Below are 18966 nucleotides of genomic sequence, written 5' to 3'. Positions count from 1 at the left end.
CCACGTGGCCATGCCGCGCGGGTTTCACGATTAACGTGAGCGGTTGCCTTAATCCCATTTCTTTTCTAGGTCCTACATCAGTCTGCCCGACTCTCGTGAGTAGGGAACGAACAACGTTAAAAAAGGCGACTCAAGTAGGGTCTTATTTTTCCCCCTAAAGACGCCACACTTTTTCTTTTCTCCCCCGAACAGGGAAGGGAACTACCAAAAAAAAAAAAAAAAAAAATCTACTTGCCACCGCCACTTGTGTGCTAACAAACAAAAAAAGAACTGCACTTTTTCAGGCCCTGGAACCTACCGAGCCCTATCCCTCAACAAGTAATCTATTACTAAAAAGGGGGTAGGAAAGGAGCAACGTGTGGGAAGAAAACACACAGGTGAGTGATGAAAATGAAAGAAATTGAATACGGACTTTCTTTTCTTTTTTTTAAGTACCAAAATTCTGGGAGTCGCTTGCGCCTTCGAACGGTGGAACGTCCCAATGTGTCTTCTCGAAATTTTTGTGGATATTCCATCCGTAGTTCGTTGAGAGAATCATGTCAGCAAAATAAACGTCAGCATTTCATGGCTTGGACGTTGTATTTGGAAGGCTGGTCATGAAAGGCGCTCCATACAAAATTTCAAAGGAAGTGCATGTATCTGGTGTTGCGAACAAGTGCGCAGTGTCGATAATTAAGGTACTTCCAATAACCAAGTTACGATTTCTCGTCTCCAATTCACGGCGTTAGTTTTTGTTGCAGAGTAATGAAATACGTCAGGGAATAACACATCCGGAAAGTGATCTGAGCACGTCGGGTAATGCAAGCCAAGATATGCTGCGCGAGCCTCCAGACGACGGACCACATGAGAATCGATGAGCGTCTGTGTCGTCCACACTACCGTGAATGCATAGGGGTGTCAGAGAGACGAATGTGGTGCAAACGAAACTGGTTGACCCGTTAGAAATTGACGGTGATATACCAAGTGGATTGGACGCTGATGTACAGAAAGCCTGCATGCACCACTTTCCATACACGACGCCATATGACCTGAGGAAACTTATTTTCGATTGGACTGGGGGCTGATGCATTTGTAACTCACTATGTACAGTCTTTGTCCAGAGTATTCGTGAGAGTGATTAGGATTGGAGGAAGTAACTTAATTCCAGAAAGGAATCCCGAAAGCGATAAAAGGGGAGTGGTGGAATGTCTGATAACATTACTGTCGCTGATATGGACACCAGTTCATATTCATGTAAAAGCAGTCTAGTGAGGCTTGTCAGTCAATCGCTCCAAACATTTTATTGGGAGCAAACAAAACTACCATAACTCTGACTGGCACGTGGAACAAGGTACCCCACCAAGCTAACGTGGGAGGGCAAGGGAAGCATACTGAACTTTGAATAGCATCCTGGTAAGGATAAAGACTCCCATCAACATTTGATGGATGAGGGTAATTGGGACTGGGCTCAGTTGTGTCATGTGAGGGATATGAGACATTCACGCATCGCGCAAGGCATCTACGCCGCTGATCAACGAGTCCAGCTCTGAGAGTCTAGAGGAGACATCTGCTGTTTGTTGCCGCCGAACCACGAATATCGTTGGTAAAACCAACGCCCAAGCAGGAAGCAGGAGTGGCCACGCTTAGAGGAACTATACATCTTCAGGTACGCTCTCTCCAGTGAACAGAACCTGCGATTTGGAAACTTTAAGAGAACTGCCCAGTGCCTCACCGTATGGCGCTATCCATGTCAGAGCCGCGCAGAAATCATCTTCACTGCACAGGTAGAAGACGAGGTCATCAGCACAGGCCGTACAACAGGAACGGGGCTGTACAATGATAGACCCACCAAGTTTTGACGAAGTCCCTGGAGTAGGGGCTCTGATACCAAAGCATACAGGGTCGTGGAAAGTGGACAACCCTGTCGGACAGAGCGCGCGATCGTGATAGGCGAGGTGATACGTCTGTTATAGAGTATTCTTGAAGTCGCGCCACGCAAGATGCGTATTACCGCTGTTATTGCATGAGCCGGTAAACCCATGCACTGGAGGACCATCATCAAAAAGGTGTGATCGACAAGGTCGAAAGCCTGACTGAAGTCAAGCAGGCAAATGTCGCGACCTGGTGAGTGTAATCATGTCGCTGTAACGGCAAAGGGCTGTATCAATATTATTGTCACAACCCAGGGAAGTCTGATTGAGGGACGTGACATATAGTGCTGTCCTCTTCAGTGGTGACACCAACAAACGCGTCAAAAGTTTCATGTCGCTGTTGAGTAGAGTGACAGGCCAGTAATCACAGATCTGCGATCATACATATGATTTAGGGACATTGATAATGACCCCATCAAGGAAGGTGGCTGGGATCGGCGCTGTTGAGGACATCGGTTCACGACAGGTTAACAATGGTCCCTTCCAAGTGTCATGTGAGTAAAGTGATCTGCACTTTAGCTCAATGACGGGCAAGAGAAAATTTTATCAAAGTGTAGTCACTTAGGATCGTGTAATAAAAGGCCAAAGTCCATGGTGCTTGTAGTAAAGCCCTGACGTCTTTGCCACATCGCACCAATGCCGTCCGTAGAACTGGTTTTATGCAGGATAGCGACAAGGATAGGGTGGATGTGTAGGCGGGGCGCCGTCGACGACAGAGGGCCCATGCATCCTCGACCATCTGTCGGCAGTCAGGTGAGCAATATTTAATTTCCACAGGCCACGACTATGCCACAGCCGTTGGCAAGTGAGGGAAACATCACAGATGTAGGCCTCGTGGTGGAGGAAAGCCTGTGGCCAAATTTCGGCAAGTCGATTGTCGCCAGCAAGGGAGCACGTGCGGTATATACAGTCGAGACGACTGGACGAATGCACCCTATAATATGTGAAACCTGCACAGGTGCCACGAATCTTTGTTCATGTGTCAATAAGGTGAAGTCATTCGATAATAATAGAGAGGGCCACACACAAGGAATGTCATGAGAGTTGATCAGTGGCCCCTTGGGTAGAGTTGAAGTCCCCACCAAGGACCAGATAATCCAGGGGATCCTCAAAAAGCGGCGATATCTTGTCAGCAAAAAGGTGTGTCATTCATGACACTTACTAGATCTGGACAGTGATAGACATTTAAGATACGGACGCCAAACAGTGTTTGGGCCATACCCTTAGCAATAGTAAGGTACACCACATCTTCAGTGGGGAGCCCTGTGCACAGGAGGGTGACCACCCCGCTACCATTGTCAGAGGCATGAGGCATGTGGGCTGTGTAGCCAGTGAGAGCACATAAATCTGCTACAAACAGTTATTGGAGGAAGACAACATCGACATCAGCAGAATAACATTTCCAATTAATGTGGAGTCTGAATTGTGGCCAGATTCATTGTTGTGAAGCGGTAGTGTTGTGGACATGTTTCCACTATTCGCATGGAGATACTGCAGAGATATCTAAATGGCGTGAACATCTGGCGCAGCCACTGTGGCTGAAATTCTTGGGTGGAAGCTGGGTAGGGCGCCACTGTGGGGCACTCCCTGATGGGTAAGTCAGTGTCCCGATCTGCTCCATCATCAACATTGTCAACTCAGGAGATCAAAACCAGTGGCATGTGACACTCGCTCCCACTGAGGGCTAGGGGTGGTGGTGCTGCCACTGTGGCATCTGGGAAACCTCCCTCCATGGGATCCTTCATTTTCAGGGGGGATCGCAGGCAGTGGAAAGGATGTTCCTTAGATGGGACATCGTAAAGGACTCTTCTGTCATCAGAGCACTCGAAGGGAGATCACTGTCTGGTATATAGTCCGCTACTCACGATGCTATATGAAGGAGTGTGTCGTCGGAAGACGTTCGACTTCGCTTCTTCCATTTTCTGGGCAACTGCTCCTTTCAGAGGTGCTGTTCCACGTCGGAATGTGGTTATTCATCTATCAACGTCGTACCTATCTGGAGGAAAGCAGAGATAGGCACCACAGTCGGTTTGATGTGCATTGTGATGGGCAGACTGTACATCGAGCTCTGGGGAGTTCTTTGTCTCGTCACCATCATAGAAGATGGTGCCAGTGAGGTCACATCTACACTATCATTTTCAGGGGCAGTGTGATTGGGAGAACAGGCGCATCCTGAAGTGATGTGTCTGGGTTGTGCACGGCCCTGGCGTAGGTGCCTGTTAAAGAAGTGACTGCCGCTTTGGGGCTGCATCACTGGCCGGGATCTGGAGCGAACGGTGATGGGGACAATCGGACCTAACATGGCCCTCTTGTACACATCTTGCACATGTCCCCGTTTGGCCATCATACATGAATATGGCTTGCACAGCTCCTATCAGCAGATAGGATACCACATGTTTGGACAGCTCGATCTCGATCTATCAGACACCATTTAACATGTGGTATGCCATGAATGTCTGTCATTTTTCCGCGATATGGACGAGAAAGTTGCTGTAGGGTCAGAAGTCTTCAACGACCACATCATGGGGCACCTCAAAAGGGAGCTCAAACACTCGAAGCCAGAGTGGTCTACCGCCACCTCCCCCATGTACCCGTCAGAATATTTGAACTTTAGTTCGTGTGCGTATTGTCGAACTACGTAAGCGTATCCTGTCTTCATCATCATTTTAATGTAGACGACGCTGCCGGTGATAGAGAAGCGAATACCTATCACTTATTGTGGTTCCAGGCACAGTTCGACGCAAATGAATTGTTCGATTTCATAAGTTCGTAGTCGTGGATATTCGGCTTGGACTGTAACTCTAAGTGTCACTCGGCGATAAGAGTGCGCCATGGGGTACAATATTCGACACAGAAGTAAACAACTCCACTAGTGGAGCGCTGTCCGATGGGCAGAGCTGATTCGTCCACGAGCACGACCGAAAGCCGACTGCCTCAGCCATCGAAACACTCTTCCCTCCCGAACTAAATTCCCAGCGTAGCGTCCCTTACTCATTAATTCCCCACATGCCATTTTGGATTCCTAAAAGAATGTATCTTTGGTCGTTGCACAGTATTGATACATATACGATTGTCTGTTGTGTCTTGTTTTAGGGTGCAAAAACATACACGTGATATGTCCGAAAAGACAGACACCTTACGTGACCTAGCGACCGTGCATTGACTTATTTCAGTGCCCAAATGCGGCTAAAGTGATCTGCGTTCCTTTTCGTTGACGTATTTACTTTCTTACGTGTCCACTTCCTTCAATTTTTTATAATGTTTGCAAGGACAGATCATGAGGACTTGACACGATAAGGATACATTTATTATGCATCTGCAGCGCTGTTCCACAGTTTGGCAACATTCACCATAAACAAAAACCTTATTCACTTTTCTGTTTGTGTTAACATTGTGCAAGTCTATGTAGGTTCACGTGAAACCTGTCTGGTGCTACACAGCAGAGCACGGATCGATGGGCTACAAGCACACAGGTAAACACACAAACCACACCTGAGTTCCGTTTTTGCTTCATTTAGTACAGGATGGAATATTTTTGTGTGACCTCTTCTCCTTCGGTGAAAAGTGGTTTGCGGTGCTGTTACAGTCTTACTATTTCACCAACAGCCACACATGTTATGTCTTCGAAGTCCCCTCACAGACTCTACTATGAAGACACAAAGTAGGTATCATTATTCGACCGTGTAAGGCTGAGCCAGATAGTAGGGGATTCTGTCTCTATTTTCTTTCAAAAGGTTTATTTCATTTTCTTGTTACAGTCAAGCTTTAGCTGGTAGCTTCAGCTGCCTGTAATTTTCTCGTCCAATACTCTGACAGCAACATATCAGGACCGAGGTGGGCAATCGCGATCACGCGCCTCCCTTGTGTGCTGACGAGGTAACGCCGCTTATGCGAAGCTGACCAGGCCACGCTTCAAACCATGGCGCCCCCGCGATTTTCTTGGCTCCTGACCAATCAGGGCAGAGGAAGCACGTGGCCATGCTGGAGGTAGCCTGCCATCCGTCTCTCTGCCGCGGGCCCTGTAGCTGTTAACATCATCTTCTCTTCCCGGTGCTGCGGCGCCAAGGTTTCTGTAGTTGCCACACCATTCAAACTTGTCCAAATGGCAGAGACCACTTTTCTTTAACGTCGTCTAATTTTGCTGCGAACTATGTTTCGCCCACCACTACGTCTTGGCTCACCCTCGCCTCCCCAGGCCTGACTCATGTTGCCCATTTGAATTCACAGCTGTTGGTTTTCCTGCCAATAAATGGCCTCATTTAAAAAAAAAGGTGTCAGAATAATTTCTTTCAACACGTTCTCCCACCGCCTTAGCCTCTCCCAACAGAGCCGTTCCTGCACAACCGCTATAAACGTTAAAAAGTACATTTGTACATCAGAAAATTGCGACATTCTCCGGTATCACTTATCTAAAACCGAATCTCTCTCTATTTTCGCCTTCTGTTTATATTTGGGATGGGTTGTCTTAACTGCCTCACCCCGTACAAGGCTAAACAACCGCACTTTTCAGGATAGCGTTGTGAAGCACCAGCAGTGTACTGGCCTCATCCAAGCCAGTAGATCCATTACTGCTGAACACCATTTCTGCTGGTCATTCGATTGACTGTCAAGAAACGACAACTGTGACCTACACATCGAAGTTTTTGGAGATCATAACCGACATAACTGTCGGAGAACATGACTAGTCAGAATGGTCATTTCCCATTGGATGTCACATGGAATCCTGGTAATGATGTTCTGTGCAAACGAAGTATATCTGCGATTTTACCGAACGAAGAAGATAGACCTGGCATAAATAATGCGAGCTTTGACCACAGAGGGCCCTCAGAGCAAAACTCAGACTTAAAGCCGACACTAAGGTAACGCTTGCACAGCAACTTAGGAGTACGCCACACATGCGCTGATATACCGAGTGATCAAAAAGTCAGTATAAATTTGAAAACTTAATAAACCACGGAATAATATAGATAGAGAGGTTAAAATTGACACACATGTTTGGAATGACATGGGGTTTTATTATAACCGAAAAAAACAAAGTTCACAAAATGTCCGTCGGATGGCGCTGGACAGCAAAACTGCTACCGGGTGAGAGGTACGTCGATATGTTACAGAATCGCATCATCCCCAGCCTGGCTGATAAACACCTGCTGGAACGTACGATGTTTATGCAGGATGGCGCTCCACCCCATATTGCTAGACGCGTGAAAGACCTCTTGCGCGCGTCCGTTTGGTGATGATCGTGTGCTCAGCCGCCACTTTCGTCATGCTTGGCCTCTCAGGTCCCCAGACCTCACTCCGTGCGATTGTTGGCTTTGGGGTTACCTGAAGTCGCAAGAGTATCGTGGTAGACCGACATCTCTAGGGATTCTGAAAGACAACATCCGACGCCAATGCCTCACCATAACTCCGGACATGCTTTACAGTGCTGTTCACAACATTACTCCTCGACTACAGCTATTGTTGAGGAATGATGGAAGACATATTGAGCATTTCCTGTAAAGAACATCATCTTTGCTTTGTCTTACTTTGTTATACTAATTATTGCTATTGTGATCAGATGAACTTTTGTATTTTTTTGGTTCTAATAAAACCCCATGTCATTCCAAGCAAGTGTGTGAATTTGTACCTCTCTATCTACATTATTCCGTGATTTATTCAGTTTTCAAATTTATACTGACTTTTTGATCACCCTGTACACAGAATGCATCTCAAAGATGACTCTAGTAATCTACATCGGAGTATTCAGTAAGTTACCAACATCCGTCATTTCTCCAGAAATTTCGCGTAACAAGCGTTTCTGCTTCTTAATTTGACACTTATTTAATCACAGTACTTGAAACAACACGCCAAAGATAGAGCGTTGCATCTCGCAGCTGCCTCATAAGCTCATCCCGTAAAATCATATTCCTGGTGTACAGAAGCAAGTCTATCTTGTGAAGATTACTCGACAGTGAACACAGTCTGTACTCACGCAGTGGGCGTATCTTTTTGGCCATGGAGTACTGCGGCGTGCCGTTGGGCCCGTAGCGTGTGAGGTTCCTCTGGAAGGCGTACTTCGGCCCTGGGCCCAGGCGCCACACCGCCCTCTTCAGCGCCTTCCGCATGGTGTATGCCGGCATCCGATGTTTGGTGACGTCATGGTTGTCGTAGCCCACCAGCGGCGGCAGCCCGTAGGCGTTCGGCGCCGGCCCTGCAACAGTGAGGTTCAGGCTCGCTGGAAGGGTTTTCAGCTCACGAGTACACAGCTTGGCTGCGTACATGATCCCTAACGGAGCGACTGCAGCAGACTGCCATGCCTTTGGCTCACATCGTAAAATCTATACAGATATCTGGGTTAAGCATACAAAAATTTTAAATCTAATAACTCGAGATGTAACTGAGGTACGGGGTATTCAGAAAAGGGCTCCCTGATTTCAAAATTAAATATCTCGAAAACAAAGATCGATAGAGGAATGCAGTAAACGGAATGTTTATTGTGAAAGCTGTAAGAAGTTTATACAGCAGTTTGAAATAATAGTTACAAAAGCTGCTAACAGATGGTGCTGTAATCGCCATACGTAATGCCTAGTATACATAGTGATCCGAAGCCCAGAGCGATCAGTTCCACTATTGAAACGTGAAAGGAGGTTAGCGTACCGAAGGAAGAGATTAAAACCATGTATTCCATTGCACAACGCGTTTTTCTGGTGCTAGAGTACCACAGGTTAGAAGAGAGTCCTACGGCAACAAGGCGAAGTTTTCAAGCACGATTTAATGTTCCAAAAGGACCCGATGCGAAAACCATTCGTACGCTCTTCGCAAAATTTCAACAAACAGGCAGCGTAACTGATGGTTTAGTGGGTCATGTTGGCCGCAAGCAAACCGCAGTTACGCCTGAAAATATCGCCACAGTTTCTGGAATTATTCAGCGAAATCCAATGTCATTCGTCCGTAGAATTGCATCTGAGACTGGTTTGAAGCGTTCCAGCACGCAGAAAATACTGAGAAAGAGCCTACACATGTTTCCATTCAAAATTCAAACGCACCAGGCCATACCCGTACGAGCTGTGCAACAAAGGGTTGCCTTTGCTAATCAGATGCTCACAATGATTGATAGTGAAGGATTTGATGTTGGCTGCATCTGGTTTACTGATGAAGCACACTTCCACCTGAATGGATACGTGAATAAGCAGAACTGGCGATTTTGGGGTTCCGAAAAGCCATATTGGTGTGAAGCGAAACCCCTGTATTCTCCTAAAGTTACTATGTGGGCTGCAGTATGCAGCAGAGGCATTATTGGCCCTTTTTTCATTCGAGAAACCGTCACTGGTGCACGTTACGTTGCAATTTTGGAACAATTTGTCGCCACACAGCAAGCGTTAGAGGATCGACCAGGTACTGAATGGTTTATTCAAGATGGAGCCCGACCATATCGGACCGAACAAGTGTTTCGCTTTCTTGAGGAATACTTCGGGAATCGAGTGCGGGCTGGGACCAACTGACGATATTAACATTTACGTAATTATTAAGAAATGGGGCAAGGCGCTTCGAGAAACTGGGAGTTTGCTTTCGATGTCGGGTCACAACGCCAAGCATGCAGTTCCAGGGGGTGCCGTTGAGTTAATTCGTACGTCCTTCCAGCGGAGCCGTCATTAAGTCAATCCGACAAGCAGGTAGGCAGTTACAGTTACCTTGTGTGCATATACACGATGTCTTCCATAAAAAGTTGCGCCTACGGGCGTACAAACTGCAGCTTCGTCACAAAATCAAACCTGAGAGCAGACCACGATGGAAAGCATTCGTAGAGAGAATTCTGGTAAAAATGGATGAAAATATAGACAGATCGGAGCTCTATTCTGTGTCACAACTTCATACTGACGTTATATTTCAACAAGATGACACACCATGCCATTTTGCGAACATTGCAAGACATTTTTTGCATCACGAGTTCCTAGATCGCTGGGCCGGGAGATGTAGTCCATCGATTGCTTGGCCCCGTTAAGCACAGACATTACGCCACTTGACTTTTTTTTCTGTGGAGGTTTATCCAGCATCAAGTGTGTCGGACACTAGTTCGTGATCTTCCAGATTTGCGCCATCGCATTCGTGCAGCTATCGCAAATGTTATGCCTGTAATGCTAGAGAACACTTGGAGAAAAGTAGAATACAGATTAGATGTCTGTCAGGCCGCGCTGGTTGTGGGCATATAGAGGTGTATTAGGACTGTAAATAAATAAATAAATAAAATAAATTAAAAAACGTTTTGAGTTACCATACATGTAGAAACATACCGCCAATAAATATCTTAATCTCTTCTCAACTTATTATATGTTTAACCCGATCACGCTCTATTGTTAAGTTACTATTCTGGAACCCACAACCCTGTACCCAGCGCCAGTTGAAGGTTGACTATCTAACAGCTCAAAAATGTGTGAATTCCTAAGAGACCAAAGTGCTGAGATCATCGGTCCCTAGACTTACACACTATTCAATCTAACTTATACTAAGAACAACAGACACACCCATGCCCGAGGGAGGACTCGAACCTCCGGCGGGAGGGGCCGTGCAATCCGTGACATGGTGCCTGTAACCACGCGGCCACTCCGCGCGGCCGTCTAAACGGCTTACAGGGACAACAAAACTTTGATTTTCAATATTCTACGTAATTACCGACCGAATTTAAAAATTTAAAATCCACTCATAAAGATGTATAATCTAATATTAAAAGTATAACACAGAAAGACAAGCATTACAGTTAGAGCTCTGTGTTTGTCTTCAGGCAGTGTAACTGACGGCGTACAAATATCCGGACTTTATTCATCCAGTATTTTAGAATGACAGCACTTAGCAACTTCCAAAAACATTTTGCATATAATTTCAAATCTTTAAGAAATCTTATCTTGCTGAAATCCCTGGCAAAATGGTGACAGGAAAAAAATATTATCCTTACTACATTTTCGCTGTTCAAGCAGTAAAACTTCAGTATCAACAATGACGATTTAACTTATTACGTCTTTGCTACCGACTCCATTAGCAATGTAGTTGCAGACAGTATCCACGTATACCACTGAATGTGCCTGAAAAAGTATATCATTCTACGACACATAGTTCAGGAGAATGACGCGGTAGGCATTTAGATGTGTGAAAAGCTAGCTTCAGCTAAAAATGGCGATCAGTAAAACTTGAACATCAAGCATGACGTTTTAATTTATAACTTCTATACTACTAACTCTTTTCGAAACACAGATTGCAGGCAGTATCTACTTGTATCACTGAATGTACTTGCAAAATTATGTCACTGTACGACACATACGGGATGGTTGGAAACAGTGTGAAAGGCTTGTGAGGGTGTTGCTTGGTAGGCTGCGCTAAGAAAGAATGGTTAAGAAAAAAAATCGATACGTTGTACTGTTTCCGAGTTAATCACTATTTAAGTGAGCCAATCAGGCTAGTGAACCGCAAATTCAAACTACCCACCAAGGACGGTGTAGTTCTGTGTCGTTTCTTCGTTTTGATTTGTAAAACAGAACAACAGAGCGACACAAAAATTGGACATCGGACCGCAGTAAGGATCGAATCCGAGACAAAGTATGAGTACTTTCGTGCGCTATCATCTACTCTAAGAACAACTGACGCAAATTGTATGTGATGGTCCATTTGTATTAGTGTGCGCAACTGCCTGATAGGCCTACTTCAATACTAATTAACTCGGAAACGGTGCAACGTATCGAATTTTTTTCTCGATAATTATTTCTCAGCACAGCCTACCCTGCAACACCCTTACAAGCTTTATTGACTATTTCTGACCACCCTAGCATCTATGGTCATCAGTCCCCTAGAACTTAGAACTACTTAAACCTAATTAACCTAAGGACATCACACACATCCATGCCCGAGGCAGGATTCGAACCTGCGACCGTAGCGGTCGCGCGGTTCCAGACTGTAGCGCCTAGAACCACTCGGCCACTCCGGCCGGCAGGAGCTTGATGTCATAAACATTTATATGTGTAAAAACCTTGTTTTTGCTTATAATGGAGGGAAAATGACATAGATGATATTCTTCCAGTGTTTAATAATGAGAGCACTTAGCGACTTCCAACAGACTTTAAGCACAACTGCAAACCATTTCAAAACTTTTCCTCGCTTACGTGCTTAACGTCAAATGTTTTACACATCAATCCCTTTGTAAGGTAATCAGACGTCTGAAGCTGTTTTGTACATGGCAGTTCGATTCTGCAAAGAATCGGGGGGGGGGGGGGTCTGGATGCATACTATTTCAGCTAATTTTAGTTATACACGACTTACATTTCTGACACTACCGAAATTTTATGGGTCATTTGATATTAGGTAAACCACATATGTTTATTTGTATGAACATCTGTGAGGGAATCCTCCTTACACTTCCAGTTTCTGCTTCACGTACACACAATATTATGCTAACATTTATTGAAAGGCATGGGTAAATGTAGTTTACGGAGACATCTACATCTACATTGACATCCATATTCTGCACACCAATGATAAGCACATGGTACAGAACTGTTCCCATATATCGCATATTAGAATTTCTTGTCGTTCCTACATGTCTGGAGCGTGCGAAGAATAACTGCTTACCTTTCTACGTGCGCGGTTTAATTACTCTGATCTCGTCTTCGCTTTCCGTAAGAGAACGATCCTTAAGGAGGGTTCTAATACATTCCTAGAGTCTTCACTGAATATTGGTTCTTGGGATAGAGAGAGAAAAGCTTCTGTCTGCGAATCAGCACGGATATAGGCAGCATCGCTCGTGCGAAACTCAACTCGTCTTTTTCTCACATTATATTCTAAAAAACCATGGATGGAGAGAGAGGGCAAATTCCACACTCCTTATATCCGTAAAGCGTTTGACAAGGTGTCACACAGGCGACTCATGACGAGGTACAAGTATGTAGATTAGGTTCCCAGGTATGTGAGTGGCCCGAAGACTTCTTAACCTTCCGATGGTAGCGTCCATGAAACTCACAAGAGCGGGGGCGTGCGGCACTGACTGCTCCCTCCAGAAAATCGGCTTTTTCGCTCATGTAGCAGCCCTGTTTTCGATGTAAGGTAGGTAAAATCATTAGAAACAGATCGCGATATCGAACTGAATTATACAGTTGATTCTTGAGCATATTACAGCCTTTCAATATAATGTAGTTTTTCAATGTAAATTGGAAATCGTTCCTCAATAAATTATAAAAATCAAACGCAAGTAACTAAAGTAAAAATATATTTCGTTGTCGGTGGTAACGTAACCTTTTGCAAGAAAGAACGTACACCTTTTGAATATAGCCAATTTCACGCGATTACAAATCAAACCTATAATAAAATATAACCAGAATTTGACAAGTAAAATAGTAGATAGCTACTTACGCTGAGAACATTATCAGAATAAACAACATTGATCAAGAGTACAGTAACTGAATAGACCACTACCGGTCTGAACATAATTTGTAGGTTCCTAAGGTTCTGTCTTGAAAATCGAGATAAATAGAAAACATTATAATGCAGGATTTTCAAACCTATTACAATCTTTCCGCGTTGCAATATGTCGTGAGTGTTTCTTACAAAGCAACTGTTTAGAATCATTACATGTGATAGTTGTACGATTGCACTTTTTTCCTCCACATAGATGATATGGCCCATTTCTTTTTGCAGCGTCTGGGGCTGCAATTGGTTGGGGTTCAAAAATGTTCAAATGTGTGGGAAATCTTATGGAACTTAACTGCTAAGGTCATCAGTCCCTAAGCTTACACACTACTTAACCTAAATTATCCTAAGGACAAACACACACACCCATGCCTGAGGGAGGACTCGAACCTCCGCCGGGACCAGCCTCACAGTCCATGACTGCAGCGCCTAGACCGCTCGGCTAATCACGCGCGGCTTTGGCTGGGGTAGCTCGCGGTATTTTACAAGAAACAGTCGGATATATTTTCGAAGTGTGTACATCTGAGTCCTTCTTTTCAAATGCTCCTCTAAAAATTCGAGCGCTAATTCACTGAGAAAGTCGCGACGGCGTATCGTGGATTGGGGTTATTTTAGAGAAACACCACTTGTGAATTTATGCCAGCCAGGTCCAAAAAACTGAAAAATGTCCTTAGAGGCCATCTCTTTGTTTGCCGTGCAGTTGAGTAAGCAACGCACATTTTATCGACTGTATCGCCACTTCCCTTGGTGAAATTACAATCAGTGTTGACCACTGGTTTACCCGTCATTTCATCGGTAACTTTTTGCGGTCATGCATAGTCGGTAGAAGGAGTACTCACTCCCTTCGCTTGTTCTGGATTGAAACAAGTGTTTTGTCGTACTGAAATCCATAAAGACTTGAACCGATTTCCCGTGATTTTGAGATAAATTCGGGAGGGATTTGTCTTTTGTTGGCTTTGAGGGCACCAATGACAGTCAATCCTTTGTCAAGAAGGATATCAGCTGAGGGCACACTAGTGTAGTAGCTGTCCATTGTAATGTTCCTGTTGGAACGTTGAATATCTTGAGAAAGTCTATGAACTACATCGTAGGGTTTATTTGATACATCCCTAGAACCTGGCCTTTGCTTTCCACAGTACACCTCGAAATTTGATGTATAACATGTTTTACTGTCACATATTGCACAATATTTCAGTCCATACTTCGCTGGTTTGCTAGGCATATACTGGACAAAACCACATCTACCTCTAAACGCGAACAGCATCTCATCAATTATTGTGAATTCACCATGACTAATTATTCCTACAGCTGGCCAAAAACCTGTTATAAATATTGCGGACGGCTGCGAGCCTGTCAGTCTTTTCTCTCTCCACTCTTGTAGACATGATCAAACCTCATTGATCGAAGCAAGAATAGGAAGCGCTTGTAACTGCATGTCGCCCTTGTGATCATCATACCTGTTCCATCATCTTTCCATTGCTCTGTGCAGTTCGCACGATTCCCATGCTTCACTCCAACTAGGAATAAAAGACCCAAAATACCCATAATCCCATCCCGTGTAGTGTCCTTACAGTACCGATCTCCGGAGTATTTTAATTCGTCCCTTTTGTTAGCAATAAAAGCGTTGGTACAGTCTACAATTGTACCAATAATGTCACGGCCTATAAATTTGATAAATGCATCAATGGGTTTTGGAGTATCACTGCAAATCCGCTTTGGGCTGGGAAAAATGCTAATGATATTCTTCGCTGGTACTCTTGAAGCAGCTTTCACTGGGGGTTTGATGCACCAAATAGTTTCCTTGTCTTGTCCGATGTACAAAAAGAAATCCTCACCAGTATCATCAATTTCCATTTTACCTGCTTCTTCTTCAGAGACCTCTGAACTGCTGTCACGCTCATTTACTTCCACGACTTCTTCTTCATCCTCAACATCTGAGCCGACTATGTCTTCTTCACTATCCTGTGTCCCTTCTTGAAACCGCCTCTTCTCGTCAGCGTCCAACTGCTCAATAAGTTGCCTGATCTCCTCATCGGAAATGTCACGTTTCACCCTTGAGACAACATGCGGCGATGCAGACTAATAGATATACATAGGTAAATATAAATAGTAGGTGCAATTATCATAAGATAGGTAGGTATTTGCATTACACTGCTGATACAGGGTGTTTCAAAAATGACCGGTATATTTGAAACGGCAATAAAAACTAAACGAGCAGCGATAGAAATACACCATTTGTTGCAATATGCTTGGGACAACAGTACATTTTCAGGCAGACAAACTTTCGAAATTACAGTAGTTACAATTTTCAACAACAGATGGCGCTGCGGTCTGGGAAACTCTATAGTACGATATTTTCCACATATCCACCATGCGTAGCAATAATATGGCGTAGTCTCTGAATGAAATTGCCCGAAACCTTTGACAACGTGTCTGGCGGAATGGCTTCACATGCAGATGAGATGTACTGCTTCAGCTGTTCAATTGTTTCTGGATTCTGGCGGTACACCTGGTCTTTCAAGTGTCCCCACAGAAAGAAGTCACAGGGGTTCATGTCTGGCGAATAGGGAGGCCAATCCACGCCGCCTCCTGTATGTTTCGGATAGCCCAAAGCAATCACACGATCATCGAAATATTCATTCAGGAAATTAAAGACGTCGGCCGTGCGATGTGGCCGGGCACCATCTTGCATAAGGTGTTCGCAGTGTCGTCTAAGGCAATTTGTACCGCCACAAATTCACGAAGAATGTCCAGATAGCGTGATGCAGTAATCGTTTCGGATCTGAAAAATGGGCCAATGATTCCTTTGGAAGAAATGGCGGCCCAGACCAGTACTTTTTGAGGATGCAGGGACGATGGGACTGCAACATGGGGCTTTTCGGTTCCCCATATGCGCCAGTTCTGTTTATTGACGAAGCCGTCCAGGTAAAAATAAGCTTCGTCAGTAAACCAAATGCTGCCCACATGCATATCGCCGTCATCAATCCTGTGCACTATATCGTTAGCGAATGTCTCTCGTGCAGCAATGGTAGCGGCGCTGAGGGGTTGCCGCGTTTGAATTTTGTATGGATAGAGGTGTAAACTCTGGCGCATGAGACGATACGTGGACGTTGGCGTCATTTGGACCGCAGCTGCAACACGGCGAACGGAAACCCGAGGCCGCTGTTGGATCACATGATGCACTAGCTGCGCGTTGCCCTCTGTGGTTGCCGTACGCGGTCGCCCTACCTTTCCAGCACGTTCATCCGTCACGTTCCCAGTCCGTTGAAATTTTTCAAACAGATCCTTTATTGTATCGCTTTTCGGTCCTTTGGTTACATTGAACCTCCGTTGAAAACTTCGTCTTGTTGCAACAACACTGTGTTCTAGGCGGTGGAATTCCAACACCAGAAAAATCCTCTGTTCTAAGGAATAAACCATGTTGTCTACAGCACACTTGCACGTTGTGATCAGCACATGCTTACAGCAGAAAGACGACGTACAGAATGGCGCACCCACAGACTGCGTTGTCTTCTATGTCTTTCACATCACTTGCAGCGCCATCTGTTGTTGAAAATTGTAACTACTGTAATTTCGAAAGTTTGTCCGCCTGAAAATGTACTGTTGTCCCAAGCATATTGCAACAAACGGTGTATTTCTATCGCTGCTCGTTTAGTTTTTATTGCCGTTTCAAATATACCGGTCATTTTTGAAACACCCTGTATGAATGTAGCGTTATATGGATAGATGAAATAGCTAACCCATCATTACCAGCCAGGGGACTGCTGACAGATCAAATCAGTCCAGCTTTAGCAGCCGAGAAGAGCGAACGTGCTAATGTTTCTCCACCTGCAGCGCTAGCACGATCGCCTTATTTACTTCCTCCGGCCGACACAAATGTGACGCCGTAGCTTGACAAGATCTGCAATTCTCATTTAGAAACGACTTTACTAGACCAAAAGCACTCGATGTCGAGCGCTTTTTAAAGGAGGAGACCAAGATCCAGACTGACGACATCGTCGGCATCCACTTTTCGATCGCAAGTAATATGGACTTATTAACGACGCTACATTCGACAACGTTCTTCGAGAGACGAAACAAGGACTCCGATTCCGCCACTTTGACGGAAATGTTGGCACCGTACAAGAACACGTGGCAGAAAAGTGGACCAAATTTAAAACGTATCTAATCCTCAACGGAATACTCCAGGTGTGCACTGAACTCTGACGACACGTACCATCAAACTTCCACATAAGAGCCTGCTGGACCATAGTAATTTATTATGGTCAGCCTAAAACGTGTTCCAGATACGGCAAGGAAGGTCACCTACGTTCTGAGTGCCTTCAGCGTTAGATCACACAACCTCCACCGCAGGACGTGGCATCTCCACCAATTTGACAATCCTCCCAGTAACTTATCCGGTGGCACTCAAGACATCTGCGTCTGTTCAAACACAACAGACCGACGTTGCAGTACCGGAACAACCCTCCGGAGACTAACGCCTGGTTGGTCAGTCAGCCTGGCCAGTAGCAGACCTCCGCACAAAGTAATCGATACCACTGAACACAGCAGGCACCACCGACAGCAGGATGGCTATCGATACACTTATTGTACAGACAGAAGCCTTTATGCCACAAAGGCGTGAATCAATGCTGTCGTCCAACACGGCAGGCCACGCACCAAAAAATGTTCAATGAAATGTCAAAAGCGACGCTGCAGAACCATGTCGGAACAGGGCAGCTCCCAGTCGCCGAAGGAAGAAAAATTGATCATGCAGGACGCCGACCAAGAGACTGACACCATTGCCACTGACTCCACTCCCGCAGAACGGACGGCAGGGCAGGCGCCGTCCATCTGCCAGTCCTCTGCAGCGAACAATGATCAACACGAAGGTTTCAGTGCAGGCTGTGAAGGAACTCAGTCCCTTCCTATCAACCACTACAACAGACTTCCGCCCCCACAGCGTGGGCTGAGGACACCGGGTCCGCAGCTCGTGGTCGTGCGGTAGCGTTCTCGCTTCCCGCGCCCGGGTTCCCGGGTTCGATTCCCGGCGGGGTCAGGGATTTTCTCTGCCTCGTGATGACTGGGTGTTGTGTGATGTCCATAGGTTAGTTAGGTTTAAGTAGTTCTAAGTTCTAGGGGACTGATGACCATAGATGTTAAGTCCCATAGTGCTCAGAGCCATTTGAACCATTTTTTTGAGGACACCGAGACCGAGCAGTACCTCGATTCGGGTCCTGCTGAGTGCCGCCAGAACATCCAGTCGGAAATCACAGGGAGGGCTGCAGTTGGCGGCGTGTGACGTCACTCACTACGTCCGCTTCTTTCCACCATCATCGTGTATAACTCTGCCCAACCATTGTACTGCACGCTTACCGTTTGGCATCGATGAATGTCAACATGGTTAGCTCCCCTGCCAAGATCCAGTTCCCGAGAGAAACAACGCCACAGAAGTCGACTTTGCAGTGTTGTGATGCCTGGTGGTCCCACAGACAACGACGTGCCGATTTTAGTGCATAGCGACATCGAATCCATCGACATCATATATCTCCCCTCCGCTCGAGAAGTAGCGGTCACGACACTCGACACCCGATTCATTAATCCTTACGCGCCATTGGGCACCACCAAACATTGCAACTGGGTTAGGTTC

General features: G+C 45.5%; 1 protein-coding gene across 1 annotated transcript in view; it reads right to left on the bottom strand.

Moving 5' to 3' along the window:
* LOC126481874 (outer dense fiber protein 3-like protein 1) overlaps positions 1-18718 on the bottom strand; it is a 76706-nt gene extending 57988 nt beyond the window's left edge. Inside the window, exons 1-3 of the mRNA XM_050105833.1 lie at positions 18693-18718; positions 15173-15390; positions 7882-8124 (exon numbers count right to left, since the gene is read on the bottom strand). Coding sequence (XP_049961790.1) covers positions 7882-8124; positions 15173-15390; positions 18693-18718 — 487 coding nt within the window. The remainder of the gene's footprint in view (positions 1-7881; positions 8125-15172; positions 15391-18692) is intronic.
* Between the last annotated feature and the right edge of the window lie 248 nt (positions 18719-18966).

The sequence above is a fragment of the Schistocerca serialis genome, chromosome 5 (assembly GCF_023864345.2).
Source record: "Schistocerca serialis cubense isolate TAMUIC-IGC-003099 chromosome 5, iqSchSeri2.2, whole genome shotgun sequence".
Taxonomy (NCBI): domain Eukaryota; kingdom Metazoa; phylum Arthropoda; class Insecta; order Orthoptera; family Acrididae; genus Schistocerca; species Schistocerca serialis.
This window is presented reverse-complemented; position numbering and strand designations above follow the sequence as displayed.